The 18,244-nt window shown below is 48.0% G+C and overlaps 2 protein-coding genes across 8 annotated transcripts in view; one reads left to right on the top strand and one right to left on the bottom strand.

Moving 5' to 3' along the window:
• LOC118214141 (TSC22 domain family protein 1-like) overlaps positions 1–9,848 on the top strand; it is a 39,733-nt gene extending 29,885 nt beyond the window's left edge. For 3 of the 7 annotated variants that reach the window (XM_035393764.1, XM_035393769.1, XM_035393770.1), the window contains exons 2-3: positions 7,130–7,181; positions 8,432–9,848. In XM_035393764.1, the coding sequence (XP_035249655.1) occupies positions 7,130–7,181; positions 8,432–8,671 (292 nt within the window). In that variant the 3' untranslated portion in view covers positions 8,672–9,848. Of the gene's footprint in view, positions 1–433; positions 852–5,696; positions 6,505–6,535; positions 6,855–7,129; positions 7,183–8,431 lie in introns of those variants that run through there. The other 4 variants (XM_035393768.1, XM_035393767.1, XM_035393766.1 and 1 more) reach the window with 4 other exon arrangements.
• A 3,858-nt stretch (positions 9,849–13,706) lies between these two features.
• Positions 13,707–17,740, bottom strand: serp2 (stress-associated endoplasmic reticulum protein family member 2). The gene is made up of 3 exons (XM_035393089.1): positions 17,465–17,740; positions 15,209–15,281; positions 13,707–14,491 (listed from the first exon to the last, which is right to left on the bottom strand). Exons 1-3 carry the CDS (start codon positions 17,546–17,548, stop codon positions 14,451–14,453), a joined length of 198 nt encoding a protein of 65 aa, XP_035248980.1. The 5' UTR covers positions 17,549–17,740; the 3' UTR covers positions 13,707–14,450.
• Positions 17,741–18,244: the final 504 nt, after the last annotated feature.

Here is an 18,244-nt window from a genome sequence, read left to right as displayed (position 1 = left end):
AGGGTGAGGGTGAGGGTTAGGGTTCGGGTTTTTAGGCTCCTGAGCCGCTGTTCGGCTCGTCTGGCCTGAGAGCGCCTCTCACGGCCGATGGCGGGGAGGAAGGCGGCCATTTTCCTCCTGTGGTCGGCTGACCACGCCCCCCCGGCGTCTGCGGGCCGGGTCCAGGTGAAATCCCTGTTTTGTTGGGACGGGCGCGGTGTGCGTTTGGTATTCAGCAGCGCACGCGAGCTCCGCCCGCTGCTCACAGGACGCTGATGAGACGTGACGGGATAATCCCCGGCTGTCCTCTCTGCCCAAACACAGGGGGGGGGGGGGAGGGGGGGCGCTCTCTGCTGGGCCGCACGGAGCAAGAGGAGGAGGAGGAGGAGGAGACCTACAGACGGGCTTCGGCAGAGTGGGGAGGGAGGGAGCGAGCAAGGGAGAGCGAGAGAGAGAATGGCAGATCGCTTGAGCGCACCGATCACCGGAAAGATGCTAATCTCTGCTGATGGCTTATGTAACTGCGAGGGTCACGTGACCCCGGGAGCCTGTGACATCACGGCTTTCCCCTGCTCTTGTTTTCATTCATTCGGTCGTGAGGGTTCTCGTAAGACGGCGAAAACAAAGACTCGTCCAGCGGGCGCGTTGGAGAGAGCCAGCTCAGACCCCGCTACGCCCGTGGGGTGACCTCGCAGTGAGCTTTCTGTCAGGGGGTGGGGGGTCCCCAGCGTGCGGCCGAAAGAGGGGTGCGTTCTGTGATCGGAGGCGGAGTGCCGGCCCACACCAATGAGAGAGAGGGCGCGGGGCGGGCAGGGCCAGGAGAAGATGGCCCTGAAGCTGCTGCTCTGGGAGCTGGAGCAGCATCTGAGGAGGTAAAGCTGCTGCCCTGCCGGGTCTGTGCGAATGAGCAGGGTTTTCTTCTGTTTCCTCTCTACTGCATTTTAGCTGCTTTCCTTTCCTTGTGTGTTTGCGCTGGGTGCTCTTCAGCTGCTAGAGAGCCATCCTGGGTCATGCAGAAAAACTTTCATCTCAAAGGCAGTCCATCTTCTTAACTCAAATTCAGTTTTGGCACCAAACATGGACAAGCCTGGTAGTGAACTGCTGTTGTGCCTGTCCATTCACCCCCATGCTAATGCTAGCTTTCTGTAGCAGGTCCATTCATCCCTATGCTAATGCTGTCTTTCTGCAGCAGGTCCATTCACCCCCATGCTAATGCTAGCTTTCTGTAGCAGGTCCATTCACTCCCATGCTAATGCTAACTTTCTATAGCAGGTCCATTCACCCCCATGCTAATGCTAGCTTTCTGTAGCAGGTCCATTCACCCCCATGCTAATGCTAGCTTTCTGTAGCAGGTTCTGTTCGGTTATACAGGCCCGTTTTCTAGTGGATTGTTAATTGCACCAGCGCCTAGTTTGTTGTTATGCCTCCGTGACGGCACAGCCTTGGCCAGAGGCACTATGTTTTCGGGTTGTCCGTCCGTCCATCCAGATTCTCGTGAACGCGATATCTCAGGAACGCCTTGAGGGAATTTCTTCAAATTTGGCACAAACGTCCACTTGGCCAATGATGAACTGATTAGATTTTGGTGGTCAAAGGTCAAGATCACTGTGACCTCACAGAACACGTTTTTGTCCATAACTCAAGAATTCATACGCTAATTATGACAAAGTTTCACACAAATGTCTAATAGGATAAAATGATGAAGTGATGACATTTTATATCCAAACTGGCTACTGGTTGGTGGAGGCATACAACCGCGAGGCGGTATTTCTAGTTAAACATTGAGCGAGTAGACCTGAATAGACGGGTATTCCTGATTCGTTCATTATCTCCTTTCTTTGTGGGAACACACTGTGCTTTTAGCAAAGTCCTGAGTCTCTTCAGGGAATCCTGTGCCTGTTAAAACACCACCAGACTGAAATGAATGATATTAGTGCACACCACCATCTTGGAAATGAACTGAATGTGTTTTATCCTGGAGGATGGTGTAAAAACAGTAAATAAATAGGCAAAATGAATGCATATGAAGTGTAATGTGTAAGAATGCTGTTACGTGCTGGAACAGAATGTTCCATGCTGAAGAGAGGTGGCTGGCGGTGATGTCATTAGAGCCCCTCCCCTCTGCAGTTCTGTAGCCTTACAGAGGACCTCCTCCACAGACAATAGCCCCCCAAAAGACTGCAGATCTGTGAGATTGCCTTCAGTCAGCTCTTCCCTGCTCTGAAGCACCAGCGCATGAGTGCTTGGAGAGATGTGTGGAGCGTGATCCATGCTGGATCCACTGGACCACGCTGGACCTTCGCCCGTCTGCGCTCCTGCAGACACGCCTTGCCTGGCCTCTGCTGAGCTGGTCTGCCTGCTCCCCGCAGAATCCCACTGTGACCCCTGGAACCGCTCCACTATTAAAACTGAGCTGCTGTCGTTCTGTCAAAGCTTATTCCCCAAAGTTCATTTTAAAAAATCAGTACCTTTACAAAGATCGTGTACATTTGTGCTATATGGACATTTGAAAATTTTCCACTAAGTATAATATAATAAAAATATATAAATATAATTTAAAAATATCTGGGGTGTTTTTCAGATTGTGGGCACTTGGTTTTTGGGTGCTGTAGGACACTTTTCGAGTTTAGAGTAGATTGGCTGTGGGTGTTGGAGGAAGACCGAGATCGGGGGGATGGAGTAAACTTTGGGGGTGAGTGGCAGGATGTGACCCCTCCCTGCAGGGGTGGGTGTGGGTTCCACAGGGTGCTCTTATTTTAGAATGTCCTTAATCTGCACGCGGTCAAACCTGCAACTTCACATCCGAGCCGGAGGTCAGTGAGCAGCCTCCTGAGTACAGTCCAGGCCTGTGGTCAGAGGGGAAACTGGCCGTCTGCGTCAGGTCTGCGGGTCCATTATGGCTCTGCTGAATCTGAACCCCAGGGCTAAGGGCCTGTGCTCAGTAACGGCTGCAGTGTTTCTTTAGCAGAGCGTGCAGTGATCACTCTCTGCAGTGTTCCTTTAGCAGAGCGTGCAGTGATCTCTCTCTGCAGTGTTTCTTTAGCAGAGCGTGCAGTGATCACTCTCTGCAGTGTTTCTTTAGCAGAGCGCGCAGTGATCTCTCTCTGCAGTGTTTCTTTAGCAGAGCGTGCAGTGATCTCTCTCTGCAGTGTTATTTAGCAGAGCGTGCAGTGATCTCACTCTGCAGTGTTTCTTTAGCAGAGCGTGCAGTGATCTCTCTCTGCAGTGTTTCTTTAGCAGAGCGTGCAGTGATCTCTCTCTGCAGTGTTATTTAGCAGAGCGTGCAGTGATCTCACTCTGCAGTGTTTCTTTAGCAGAGCGTGCAGTGATCTCTCTCTGCAGTGTTTCTTTAGCAGAGCGTGCAGCGATCACTCTCTGCAGTGTTTCTTTAGCAGAGCGTGCAGTGATCTCTCTCTGCAGTGTTATTTAGCAGAGCGTGCAGTGATCTCACTCTGCAGTGTTTCTTTAGCAGAGAGCGCAGTGATCTCTCTCCGTCTCCAGGGTAGCCTGCCGATTGTGTCTGGTGCTGGGTGGATGGTGCTGGGTGGATGGTGCTGGGTGGATGGTGCTGGGTGTCTGGTGCTGGGTGGATGGTGCTGGGTGTCTGGTGCTGGGTGGATGGTGCTGGGTGGATGGTGTGACATGGTCAGTAGAGCGCAGTGATCTCCGTCTCCAGGGTAGCCTGCTGATTGTGTCTGGTGCTGGGTGGATGGTGCAGGGTGGATGGTGCAGGGTGGATGGTGCTGGGTGGATGGTGCTGGGTGGATGGTGCTGATTGTGTCTGGTGCTGGGTGGATGGTGCTGGGTGGATGGTGCTGGGTGTCTGGTGCTGGGTGGATGGTGCTGGGTGGATGGTGCTGATTGTGTCTGGTGCTGGGTGGGTGGTGCTGGGTGGATGGTGTGACATGATCAGGAGTCGGCGTGTGTCTCTGTTAACGATCAGCAGTCCTCGCGTGCGTCCACGTGTGGCCAGGGGTTCGAGGATCAGCGTAAGCAGCACTAAGACGTTGTTGGGCGTGGCGTTGCCGGGGATACGGCTGTGGCCAGGTCAGGGCCTGTACCCCAGGGGTGTGTGAGGCTCCTATAACTAAAGTCTCTTCCAGTGAGAGCGCTCCGGAGCAGATAAGCGCGCTTTGAGCTGCTTACCCACGTCCTCGGCTGCATTTGGAAAAGCCAGCGTGTTTAATTAGGATGAGCTCTATGTCCACCGCCCTGTCGCACAGAGCTGCTTTATTTGGAGCGCCTGAGCCTCGCCTCCTCCCAGGTGCGTCACATGGCCGCGTGGTGCTCCTGTGGACGTAGCAGAGCTCAGCAGTTAGCGAGGTCTCCAGGTGTGGGCTCTGCCATGCTTGTGGGTAACGGAAAATAACCTCAGGTGCGCTCAGAATTCATTTTTAGGGCTTCTAGAGGGGCGGCTCACACAGTTTATGTTTGATTCTTTGACATTTTGAGGCGTTTTTCTCATCGGATCCAGTTTCACATCGACCATTCCCCAGTTGTGGGCAAAGCCCATTTGCCCCATCTGAGGAACTGCGGTGCACTTCTCCAGTACCTCTCGAAGGCAGGCGGCCATTTTGTATGCGATAATGGGGTTAGGGTAATCAGCAAAGCCCCTGGCACTACTTTGCCCCCTTTCCTCTGGACTGAACCGGTTTCTTCCAGCTACCAGTTTATCTCAGCAGCGCAGCCATTGGTTCATTCACCTCTCTCAGCGCAGCCATTGGTTCACTCACCCTCTCTCAGTGCAGCCATTGGTTCATTCACCTCTCTCAGCGCAGCCATTGGTTCGTTCACCTCTCTCAGCACAGCCATTGGTTCACTCACTTCTCTCAGCGCAGCCATTGGTTGGTTCACCGTTCCCTGTCTTTCAGTGGAATACTGTTCTGGTTGTATTGAAGTGACCTCATAAAGGTCTGTAGATTACGAGCTGATTCAGATTGGAGCCCCTAGGCAGCTCTGTAGGTACTAGAAGCAGCTTTGCTCCTCACACAGCTGTTGTTATGGTGAATCGTGCAGTTTTTATTAGGTTTATTAAGTTTTATTAGGTTTATTTGGTTTATTAGGTGTTTATTAGGTGTAATTATGCACTTGGATCTGATGACTCTGCTGTAGACCCAGGAGCCCCATTCTTCCTCTGGTGCGGCTGTTTTATCCGGTGCCACGGCGAAATCTCATCTCAACCTTTTATCATTCATCTGCCTCATTTACTGTTTAAGCCCCAAGCAATCTGTAAAATGGGCTGCAGGTTGGCCTCTGTCTCTCTGCCCCTGACTGTAGTGCGCTTAGTCCTCAGCCCGACCGTTTGCTGGGGTTTCACATGCAGTGCTCTCTCTCCAAGCTCGCCCCTGGGCCCGTCTCTCATTCCGTAACGCAGGCACTGAGACCTGTGTCTGGTTTCTGCTGCGCTATCCAGCAGACTGTGTCCATTTACCTCAGGTACACAAAACATCTTAATCACGTCACAGTCATTTATTTGATGACTTTTTGGAAGTAGTTTTGAGTGATGAAACAGGACAATCAAAATGTTGATTATGGGACAGCCTGAGGGAGGTTGATACTGTATGAAACTGTCGCTTAACTCGAGATATGTAATATTTAAGGCCCCACATATCGATCACGGGCTAGTGATTCCTGGAAATGGCTGATCTGTAGGGTGATGTGCTGGTTTCGGCCGTCAGGTGGCAGCACTTTTGCGTGGAACTCTTACATAAACCCGTAACTCGCATTCCCTGCACCTGCAGGAGCAATGTTAGGTCGTGATTTCATCAGATCTGTGAACAATGAAAATGTACATCTACGGCGATAGTGAAGTGAAGTCTTTTGTTTTTCTTCCGAGTAGGCGTTTGTATCTACATAATGTGTCCGTATACATGGTTAATCTAACATTATTTCAGATGAATAACAATTAACGCTATTAAACTGATTTTATTTTTCTCTTTTGTGACGGAGGGAAATCGTTACATTAGACCTTTCTTTCCCCGTTTGAAATATGTTGAGTCGTTTTTTCTCATTCTGTCCGGTTTCCCCCGGTTTCTGAGGTGCATGTTGAATATATTATGTTAAGGATGTCGGCTGAGCTCCAGGTGGGGGCGTTGCTACATAAATTAGTCAAATGAGTCTTCCTCTCCACCAATAGGCTGCTGCGGTGCGCTGTTTTTCTTGGATAAATTATGCAAATATCATGGAGGCTGCAGATTTCCACAAAGCGGAGATGAGCTGACCTTGGAGATTCTTTGTGCTGCGCTTGTAGATGAACGAGCTCCCCTCGATGCCAGCTTTTTCTGCTGGGAAACAGAACTTAATCCTGAAAAAACCTGCCCCTGCCCGGTGACGAGAGAATGCTTTAACCAACGCAAGACGACATTTTATCTCCTTCCTTTTTGGTATACATGGAGGAATTAGCATGAATACCCCATGCTACACTGTGGCGATGGACCTGGGTGTTTGCCAGCTGAGAAATTTTTCGATATCATTTTTATCGTCATTGCTGGGTACAGAAAGTTCCCCCGTCAGGCTTGACAATAGGTAGGCTAATTATATTTTCGTGTCGATAAATGATGTGGAAGATATTGGATGCAGTCTGTATGATGGGAATATATTGCTGACGTGGTTAATGCACTCCTGCATCGGCTTCGAGTCTTATGCGTATTAATACGTATAGTTATTAAATCTGACGGCAGTGGCAGCCGTTTCGTTTCTGTTTCTGTTTCGTTTATTTTGATGCGGTCTGTATCGGGGAAAATGTCACCGCCCTGGAGAGGTTACGCGTCGTGTAAAACGAGTGTGAGATGCTGTCAAACGGCGCCGTCTGTTCGGCTGCTCTGGCTGTGGTTCAGCGGTAACATTAGCGTGCATGCTGCTGAAAACGCTACACGGTCAGTCAGTGTGTACTGTACTCTGATAAACGGGATCTGGCTTTTTAGCGTGATGGAAAAAATGCTTAGCTGGCTGAATGCTTGTGAATATTGTCGGGCACACCTTCAGTCTCATTCGCGAGCCAGTGGTGCGCAAACGGCTGCGGAAAGGTGTTTGCGGGGTTTGCAGTAGATAACGAAGTTGTCCTGCATTGCCGCGGCGATGAGTTGTGAGTGAAAACGGTTTTTCCTGGTGTGTTCCGTATTAATAGACATGTATTTGTGTTCTCTTTCAGTTCCTCGGGGGCCAGCGTCGTAGCCATAGACAACAAAATTGAACAAGCAATGGTAAGTGAATTTACGAGCGCCTGTGGTGATTGATTGTGTAATCATTTTCGAATCAGTGAAAATGCACTGGCTGACAAACGACAAAATATGTTGCTTATGCTTAACCGCTTTGAAATGGTGTCTTTAGTAATGAAGTATTTAAATACTATGTAATCTATAGATGCATTGTATAATCCAAATCTACAGAACGCTTATGTAACCAAAATCCAAACGGGACGCCCCACATAAGAGCACACACAGTAGGCACGATGTTAGAACCGGTGGTATTGATCTAATGTGATTTTAGAATAACTTCACCCCTTTAAACTAATTGTATTGAGAATGTTCTAGTCTAGCACACAGTTAAGGACAAATTTTTTTTAAGGACGGTTTTTTACAAATCGGTTAATGAAACAATGAACGAGTCGAAATGTGGCATTTTTTCACGGAACTGGCACGCTGTCAACAGCAGTATTGTCAAAATGAACTGGATCGTTAACGTGACAATGAAGATAACATTAGCTAGCGGAGCGACTGTGAGCTAGTCTTTGCTGATTCAGTGTGTGTACTCATATGAAGCAGCTGCGTTAATATAAGTTCAGCGTCAATTTAACGTACTTTCGCCAAATCCAGTGTGCGTTTTGATATTAAACTAAAGCCAGATGTAAAAAAAATAAAATAAAATAAAAATAATTTAAAAATTAAATGAAGGTTTATATTTTCCATTTGACTGTTGTTTTTTTTTTTTGTTTGTTATTGGATCCCTGCCCAAAGAGACTCACGCGATTTTGTCTCTACTGACTGTTGCTAGGCAAACTGGGAGACTTTGACACCTACTTATAAATAACTCGGCTGCTGATTGGTTCCTCTGTTTAGACCGGCCATTTTTTGGTGACGCTTTGTAGTGTGAGGAGTAGGATCTGATTGCCGCGCCTTTTATTAGTGTTTCTGCTCGCTGATCTTGGCCATCTTTCAGCTTACAAATTGAATCTGGTTACAATAACATATCTGTGTGTAGCATACAGAATCTATCAATCTATCAATCTAGCCAGTCAGGCAATGTTGAGCGTTGAAAATAAACGTCAATAATAATACATTGTTATTATTGCTATTGTTATTATAATAATAGTAGTTGAAGTTGCAGCAGCAGCATCTGTTCAAAGTTTTATTCTTTGAAAGGGAAGTATAAAGGCTCTCTTAATCACCATGTCTGCTCTTCCTCTCCTTGTCTGCTCCTCCACTTCCTCACCATGTGTGCTCTTCCTCTGCAGGACCTGGTGAAGAGTCATCTGATGTACGCGGTGCGTGAGGAGGTGGAGGTTCTGAAGGAGCAGATTAAAGAGCTGATCGAGAGGAACTCGCAGCTGGAGCAGGAGAACAACCTGCTGAAGAACCTGGCCAGCCCCGAGCAGCTGGCGCAGTTCCAAGCGCAGGTTCAGAGCAGCTCCCCGCCTTCGTCTGCGCAGCCCCCAGCCCCGCCCACCTCCCAGAGCGCAGGCCCGTCTGCGTAGCCCCGCCCATCTCCCATAGCGCGGGCCCGTCTGCGTAGCCCCGCCCACCTCCCAGAGCGCGGGTCCGTCCGCGTAGCCATGGCAGCAGAACCGCGAGCAGACGGACTTGCGCTCAAACACAAACACACCACAATCACAGGAGCTTTCTGCACAAGATTTTGCACATATTTAACTCACAAAATGTGACCAGCATTACGGTTTTTTTGGGGGAGGACGTTACACGCCTTTTAGACAATCGTCTTCAGTAATGAAACCATTATCATGGGCAGGTGAACATTTACCAAAATCTGTGGACTGCTGAGAAATCATGGTTATAATTTCGGACCGAAGCACCGTACCTGTGTCAGCGGATTTCAGGCGATGTTGATCAGTGGGGACTCTTTTTTTTTTTTTTTTTTTTTTTTTTTTTTTTCATGGCTGTGATCTGAAATCAGAACAAGCACTTTCCTGGTGACAGATGTGAAGATGCAGAGGACCTCCCATCTGGTATGGGAACTGTGGAGGAGACGTTTAGAATCTTAGCAGCACTGTCACCAGTCTCTCCTCGCGGGGGCGTCGGCCTGCCAGGGGAGGGGATGCCTTTTTCAGTATTTAAGACTCATTCTGCCCTCTTCCTTTCTGCTGGGACGTCCCGCTTTGGGACGGAGGCACGCGTTTGAGGCTCAGCGGAGCTTCACTGAAGGTTCGGCTTGTGTACATTTGTGTATTTAGTGTAAGTACTCTTGTAAAATAGCAACAACAGAAAGAAGGATTAGGGAATAATCCTGTATGTAATTAGGCTGTACAGATTGACATGGAGCTGTTATTGGGCTGTTGTGGGGCTTTTTAATGCTGTAAATCAGAAATGCAGCTTCGCTTCAGTGCGACAGCCTTTCGCTTCCCTGGCTGCATTCAGTCCTCCTGTGAACTCTTCTTCACTTGAAATCATTTTTGAGTGTCGCATCCTTATCATTTTCTTTTGACAGTGAAGCACTCCGGATGTTCAACTGTAAACCTAGTCTCAATATCATAAGAAACAATGCAAACCTGAAATGGATCTTCCTCTACAGCACGTATGAGCTGTACGCCATCTTCTGTGCATGCTACTCAGACAGAGAAAACGTTGTAAGATAATTCAAATGCACTTGACAGTTGCACTTCTCAACTTTCAATAAAAGTGGGGAAAAATGAAATTGAACATTTTGTGGTGTTGAAATGATTCTGCAGGTATTGGACATACGTTTTGTAAATTTCTCTCTGTGATGTAACAGGTTGGCACCCTAACCACCTCCATATGGGTAGTTGTGTGATTGGTTTATGCTAATGCCATAACTCGCCCGTGAGCTGCGATTGGTAGATTTTTGAAGCTATTTCTATTCTCCGCCCCCTGGTGATGATGAGTCTGCCTGTTTCTCACGTGGATGAGCACGCTGCCCGTGTATGAGCACGCCCCCCCCCCCCCCCCCCCACCCTGCTGTTCCTCACGTGGATGAGCACGCTGCCCGTGTATGAGCACGCCCCCCCCCCCCCACCCCGCTGTTCCTCACGTGGATGAGGGCGCTGGCTGTGGTGAAGGAGCTCGCCCCCCCCCCACCCCGCTGTTCCTCACGTGGATGAGGGCGCTGGCTGTGGTGAAGGAGCTCGCCCCCCCCCCCCACCCCGCTGTTCCTCACGTGGATGAGGGCGCTGCCCGTGTATGAGCACGCCCCCCCCCCCCCCCGCTGTTCCTCACGTGGATGAGGGCGCTGGCTGTGGTGAAGGAGCTCGCACCGCAGAGGATGAGATGCGACGGCGGAATGAGGTGATCGTTGCTGCTGGGTGAGATCTGAAGCGACTGCAGAAGGAAAAAGAAGTGAGAGCTAACAGCGTAATGACTCATCTGCTCAAAACTACGTCAGAGCGAATGAGTGGAGGCTGTTTTATTTCCTGGTTCAAAGGAGCCATTTTTTTAAAGCTTAGTTAAATTATTTATATGTTGTCATTTGTTTCAGTAGCTTGGGATGTTAATTATAACCTGCAGTTGGAGCTTTAGAAAGGCTGCCCTGCCTGGTTTCATTTGCAGTATCTGGACGGCAGGCTTGCTTCCCTTATGAAAGCAACCCTGGGCTCTGATAGTGCCACCCAGCCTAGAAGGATTTCTCTGGGCTCTGATAGTGCCACCCTGCATAGAATGACTTTCTCTGGGCTCTGATAGTGCCACCCTGCCTAGAATGACTTTCTCTGGGCTCTGATAGTGCCACCCTGCCTAGAATGACTTTCTCTGGGCTCTGTAGTGCCACCCTGCCTAGAATGACTTTCTCTGGGCTCTGATAGTGCCACCCTGCCTAGAAAGACTTTCTCTGGGCTCTGTAGTGCCACCCTGCCTAGAATGACTTTCTCTGGGCTCTGTAGTGCCACCCTGCCTAGAATGACTTTCTCTGGGCTCTGTAGTGCCACCCTGCCTAGAATGACTTTCTCTGGGCTCTGTAGTGCCACCCTGCCTAGAATGACTTTCTCTGGGCTCTGATAGTGCCACCCTGCCTAGAAAGACTTTCTCTGGGCTCTGTAGTGCCACCCTGCCTAGAATGATCAATGGTCTGCAGTTGGGCTTAAACCACTGTAAGAGAAGCATGTTCTTTGGGGTGTGTGTGTGTGCGTGTGTGTGTGCTTTGGGGTGTGTGTGTATATGTAAGGGATGTGTGTGCTTTGGGGTTGTGTGTGTGTGTGTGTGTGTGTGTGTGTGTGTGTGTATGTGTAAGGGATGTGTGTGCTTTGGGGTTGTGTGTGTGTATGTGTTAGGGATGTGTGTGCTTTGGGGTTGTGTGTGTGTGTTAGGGATGTGTGTGCTTTGGGGTTGTGTGTGTGTATGTGTTAGGGATGTGTGTGCTTTGGGGTTGTGTGTGTGTATGTGTTAGGGATGTGTGTGCTTTGGGGTTGTGTGTGTGTGTTAGGGATGTGTGTGCTTTGGGGTTGTGTGTGTGTATGTGTTAGGGATGTGTGTGCTTTGGGGTTGTGTGTGTGTGTGTGTGCTTTGGGGTGTGTGTGTATGTGTAAGGGATGTGTGTGCTTTGGGGTTGTGTGTGTATGTGTTAGGGATGTGTGTGCTTTGGGGTTGTGTGTGTGTGTTAGGGATGTGTGTGCTTTGGGGTTGTGTGTGTATGTGTGTTAGAGATGTGTGTGTGTGTGTGTGTGTTTCATGCTCAGTCATGCATTAGTACGTCTGAACTCTCGCTCACGCACGCGCACACACACACACACACACAGTCAAATGCACACACTCTCACGCACACACACACAATATATGCATATACATACACTCACACACACACAGTATATACATATACGTACACACACAAAGTATATGCATCTATGTACATGCATACACACACGTGCACATATATACAATGGACTCTGTGAATAGCCAGATTTGATTCATATGAGGATAACCCATCTGAAGATCAACCATGCGGGTGCAATGTAAGGTAAAGTCCTCCAGGTGCTTCTGGGTACCTGTGCTGACCAATGAGAGGCATTCTGATCCCCTGGGGCATCTGTAGAGAGGGGTAGTGAAGGCGAAAGTTTGCAGGTGTCTCTCTCTCAGCATTTCCTTGGCTTGGATCCGTTGTTCTAGCCCTAACTGCGTATCAATAGAAGGAGTACCCCTGCCCCCTCGAGCACACGGGACAGTCTCATTTGAAATGCGAGGCTGCAGAACTGCGGCAGGAAAGCTTATTAAACAGCTAATCTGAAATGTAATCATTTCTGCCAGGACTGTGGCCTGAATGACTCCTCCCTCAGCTGGAGCCGTACGGTCCTTCCCCGCTCAGACCATGCGGTCCTTCCCTGCTCAGACTGACAAATTATACGCCCGTTTTAGAACCTCAAAGGTGGCCTTTACCGCCATTCGTCCAATGACCTTAATTCCAGTGAGTCCTTTTTGGCAGATTTTAGGGGGGCAATGCGGATGAGTAACTGTCACTGTTTCACGCCACACCCAGAGATGAACGTCCCACAGCACATTTTATATTTAATTACGCTGAGCCGCAGTAGTGTAGCTGCTAGCTTAATTACCAGATAACCCGCCTGACATTTAAAAAATAAAGTCTAAATAATAAGAAAGTGAAGGTGCCTGATATTAAGTAAATAATAATCGCTGCTCACAGCGGAGAGTTTAATAATCGTCCCTGTGAGCATGGTGGCAGTGTGCTAGCGCTCTCTGTGAGCATGGTGGCAGTGTGCTAGCGCTCTCTGTGAGCATGGTGGCAGTGTGCTAGCGCTCTCTGTGAGCATGGTGGCAGTGTGCTAGCGCTCTCTGTGAGCATGGTGGCAGTGTGCTAGCGCTCTCTGTGAGCATGGTGGCAGTGTGCTAGCGCTCTCTGTGAGCATTGTGGCAGTGTGCTAGCGCTCTCTGTGAGCATGGTGGCAGTGTGCTAGCGCTCTCTGTGAGCATGGTGGCAGTGTGCTAGCGCTCTCTGTGAGCATGGTGGCAGTGTGCTAGCGCTCTCTGAGCATTGTGGCAGTGTGCTAGCGCTCTCTGTGAGCATTGTGGCAGTGTGCTAGCAGTCTTTATTAGGGCAGCGGATAATGACCTCTGAAATAAAGGCTGATTCCAGGCACATCCCAAAAAATTTAACCTTTATTTAAAAAACATTTCTCCTGCGACAAGCTTAAATATATAAACAGTGTCTGGCACATATTCAGCGGTCAACTCCATTTTCGGTAAGCAGACACTGGACAAGGTGAGTGCTTCCGAACGTGTAAAAGAGTGTCAGTGGAACCTGATAACTGAAGAGTTGGTAGAAAAAGTCTGTATTCAGCATGACAGATGTTTTAAAATGTCTCCCCTTTTCTCCCCCAACATGGAATCTGCAAAACCTCCTCAAGCCACTGGTGCATAAACTTACCCAAGAGCCAGTGAAGAGACACACACACTCTCACACTCATACACATGCACACACACTCACTCACACACACACTCACACACACACACACACACACACACACACTCATACACACACTCACACACACACACTCTCACACTCATACACATGCACACACACACTCACTCACACACACACTCACACACACTCACACACACTCTCACGCACACACTCACACACACTCACACACGCACACATACTCACACGCACACATGCACACATACTCACACGCACACACTCACATGCACACACACACAGGGGCTGTCCTCACTGGCCATGGCCATCACAAGGCCTCTTGTGGCCCACCTTCCCATTTGAAGTTACGAGCCATAACGGTACACAGGCGCTGGGGCTTCAAATATCAAACCATGACTACGGCCTGTGAGGACAGCCCCCCCTCCCCCCACAGGCTAGAGTATGAGGGCTGTGGAATTCTGCGCCCCCTTAAATTAGTTTCTCTTGTTTTTAAAAAGTGACGGAATTGTTGTGGGCCCTCTCCAGCTGCAGGCTCCCAGAATCGTCAGCCCCATCGCCCCCCCCACCCTGCGGAGCACTACAGGAGCGTGGTAGCGCCATTGCTAACAATGGACAGGTGCATCTCTCTGATTATAACAAGGTGCCTATGATGAATCTTTGGAGAATTAATACAGCGGTGAACTGAGCAACACCCACCCAACCCCAAACAGGACTAGGTCAATTCTCGCCCCCCCCCCAGGCTGAATAAAGAATGGCGGCATGAACGAGGCCCTGCCCCTGCCCCCCTGTCTTTAGCTCCCTGCATCAGGTCCTTGTGGGAGGAGCGTCCAGCCCCTGCGTCCTGCTGCTCAGCCGCCCAGCCCCCTGGTGGTGGCAGGAGGGAAGCGTACCGTGCGGTGTTGGGCTCACATCCCCATCCTGATGCTCTGTATGATCTGAAAGATGGCTGCAAAGGAACAGCACACAGAAAGATCAGCTCTGAGATGCAGGAGCAGCCAATTCAGCCCAGGTGAGTTCACTACGGATACAACGCATTGCACCGAGAAAAAAACTGCAACTGGGAGAAAATGTTTTAATCTGTCTCTAAATACCACCACAGGGCACATGGTTTGCATTAAAAAAGATATTTGGCGATCTGATGGCCATTTGAAGGTGACAGTGTGCTTTTGGTGATCAGAAGGTGACTGTGCTTTTGATCATCAGAAGGGGACTGTGTGCTTTTGGTCATCAGAAGGGGACTGTGTGCTTTTGGTCATCAGAAGGGGACTGTGTGCTTTTGGTCGTCATAAGATGGCTGTGTGCTTTTGGCCATCAGAAGAGCATTGTGTGCTTTTGGTCATCAGAAGGTGATTGTGTGATTTTGGTCATCAGAAGGTGACTGTGCTTTTGGTCATCAGATGGGGACTGTGTGCTTTTGGTCAACAGAGGGGGACTGTGTGCTTTTGGTCATCAGAAGGTGACTGTACTTTTGGTCATCAGAAGTTGACTGTACTATTGATCATCAGAAGGGGACTGTGTGCTTTTGGTCATCAGAAGGGGACTGTGTGCTTTTGGTCATCAGATGGGGACTGTGTGCTTTTGGTCATCAGATGGGGACTGTGTGCTTTTGGTCATCAGAAGGGGACTGTGTGCTTTTGGTCATCAGAAGGTGTGTTTTTTTTACCTGATCCACAAACGACGAATACGAAGAGCGCCAGAAGCCAGGGGCCCACGGGGTACTTCTCCTCCTGCGGTCGCTGCAAGGCAAAAACATAGCGATTACAGCTGCGTGTGAAACCCAACCACTAACCCAACCCCCAACCCAACCCTTAACCCACCCCCAACCCAACCCCTACCCCAACCCAAACCCATTCAGCCCATTTCATTACCCAGAGAACAGGCCTGCCATTCCTGCAGGGGGCATTATCCTGGGTAAGCGAAGTCATGAATATATATAATATATATATATATATATATATATATAATCAGGGTCTAGACTCCTGGGCCCAGTTTCAGGAAGCAGGATTACTCTGTTCGCTGGATAATTGGGCTGAGTAAAACCCAAAACCCTCCCAAATCTGGAACATGGACTGAAGTAAAAAGAGCTGTTCCGGGTTTTACTGAGCACAGTTATCCAGAAAACTCAGTAATCGTGCTTCGTGAAGTACCCCCTGGTCATTTTAAGTAATTTATCTGAGTCTTTATTGTTAGTGTGGTTAATGGCTCTTCTGGGTAAATGTGTTCTTGAATTATCTTGGTTTTCAGGAATTATTTTTTAATTGTGTGAATCATTGAACTACCATAGCTAGTTACAGTTGATGACTTTTATATTGTTTTTCCCCTTGCTTCTAAGGTAGTTAATGTTATATGCAAATACCAATGATAAATTAATTTAATCACATAAGTATGCAGCACCTACTTCATTTAAATTATAATTTTCATAATCGTTACCACAGTTTTTCCACTCAAGAAAAGGAAACTCATAAGCTCACGAACAAGCAGAAATACTTCAACTGTCAGCTGACCTTCAGTCCAAAGCATCATCTACTGGGTCTGTTTCTGTACTGAAATGAGTTCAAATTCAGTCTGGACCTTGCAGGGCCGGCCCTGGGACCTGGTCATAACGGCCTTATGGGCCATTCTCAGTGAGTCTTAACTTCAAAGTAGAAGCGCATATCCCTTCATCCCTTTAGGTCCCATATAGTCACATATGGAGGGATCCCCTAGATCTGCTACTATGCCGCTGTGCCAGAGCCCGTCTGTTTTTCCTACAGCAGTATTGCTGAAATGTGATCGCTGGACAGAAAATCAACTGATGACATCAATTTTCATGAGTATGAGCCTCAGCTGACCTGTGGTACTGCTGGATAAATGAATTTTTTTTTTACAAGTTTTGAATTTGAAATTGTATAGTTTTCTAATCTCGCCAGCTGCCACACGTCTCCATTTTTCCAAATACAATGCGTGGGACTACCTTATAACCTTTAATATTGTACTCAAATGCGTGATTACATGCATGCATCCAGACTTATCTGAAACCATGCTGTTAGCTGCATGTAGCCTACTTCAGGGAATAAAGTGCCCGACTTCCAGTGAATGACACTGATAACAGGATGTAAACAGTTGGTCATATTTACACGGCGTATTGCGTTCAATTAACTAGAACGTTCACCTAATTTAGATTCGGCCAGTGATGCAGTTCGGCCAAATAGGCTAGATAACAGATAGTGGACAATTGCGATGAACAGAGACTTCAACATCGAGCTACGAAGAGGAAAACGCACGGACGTCCATCCTTGTCTGCTTGTCTTTGACACGGTATCTTTACCTGTAATGACAAGCATGATGGATGAATTATGATAATTTGTGACCGATTTGATATGCAATTTTGCAAATGCATATTTATATAAATACGTCTTTTAGTAAAACAAGATAACCAATAATGGATACCCAAACAGTTTCAATAACAGTGATCATAGCTATAAATTCCCTAGCCTACGATAATTTCCAGACATTTCAAGGCATTTCGCGCATCGTTTTAAATGCACGGCCGCTTTATCGGGCTAAGAAGCAGCAAAGCTACTGGACGTAGCCTAACAGTAGCCTAAATACGATTCGAAATGTTATTTTATAACATTCCCTGTTTGTAGCCAAATGATGCGTGGTAGTCATCAATAAACATGGAATTGCATGTTTCACAGTTATTAAAATTGACAGAGATCGCACAGAATAATGTTTCATATCGTCTGACAGCATGTGAAACGCCAAATAAATTAGGCTACTGGTAGCCTACATCATTCATTTTACCGCTTTTGATATCCATAATTATACCGGTGTGTCAGATCGTCCAATCAAATAGGCTAAATAACGTGACATTTTTGTAGGCTACTTCTTACATGATAAACACAAACTCATCCTATGAAGGAAGCCCGTGGCTTACCAGTGTCTTCGCCACGTTACCCCGCTGTGTAATATTTTTGCTGTGTTTCTCGTTAGCCATTCGGATCCTCTGTTTTGCTACCATCTTCCGAGGAAATGCAGTTATTACTGTATTGCCGGCAGTTTTATGAAGGGTATGAGGGTGATTCCGCCACGGCCGTCACACGGTACCCGCGAGAAGCCTGAGTAATTGACTGATGCTCTTCCATCGACCAGCGCGCGCCTGAGGAAGCGCGCGTCAGACGCTGCGCGTGTCTCACCAGCGTTACCTCGCGGCTTCGTTTCTCCGCTGTGTAAGTTTGACGTGTTGAAACTAAGCACCTAAGGATAATATTATTTGTTGTCTCATTTTTTGTTTTTTGACAAAAAGTGCAAGTGCAATGGAAACGACTACATGGCATTTAAACCCTTTTATATATAGGTTAATATAAGTTCTTAACATTGATAGGGTAGGCCTACGTACGTATTTCGACATGAAGAGGTGTATTTGGACGAATGACAGTAGAAAAATATTTTTTAAAAACTATAATTTAAAAAAGTTTTAAGGAAGTACACTGCAGGGAAACTAGTTTTTAACACAATTGTGAACAGAAAACATTTTCATTCTTGGATTTCCAGAGTTAATTAGTAGGTAAACAGAGGAATTAAATGCGTGGAATTACATGGGCCCACATCACACATTTGTCTCGGCACATAAAAGTAGATTCTCGGATCCCTTACAAAATGAGAGTGCAGAGCATGAAATTCGGCTTCCCCAGGCCAGTTCCGCTCAAATGAATAT

The sequence above is a fragment of the Anguilla anguilla genome, chromosome 15 (genome assembly GCF_013347855.1).
Source record: "Anguilla anguilla isolate fAngAng1 chromosome 15, fAngAng1.pri, whole genome shotgun sequence".
In the NCBI taxonomy this organism is placed as follows: domain Eukaryota; kingdom Metazoa; phylum Chordata; class Actinopteri; order Anguilliformes; family Anguillidae; genus Anguilla; species Anguilla anguilla.
Note: the sequence above shows the minus strand (reverse complement) of the source record. Positions and strands in the feature narration are given on the sequence as shown.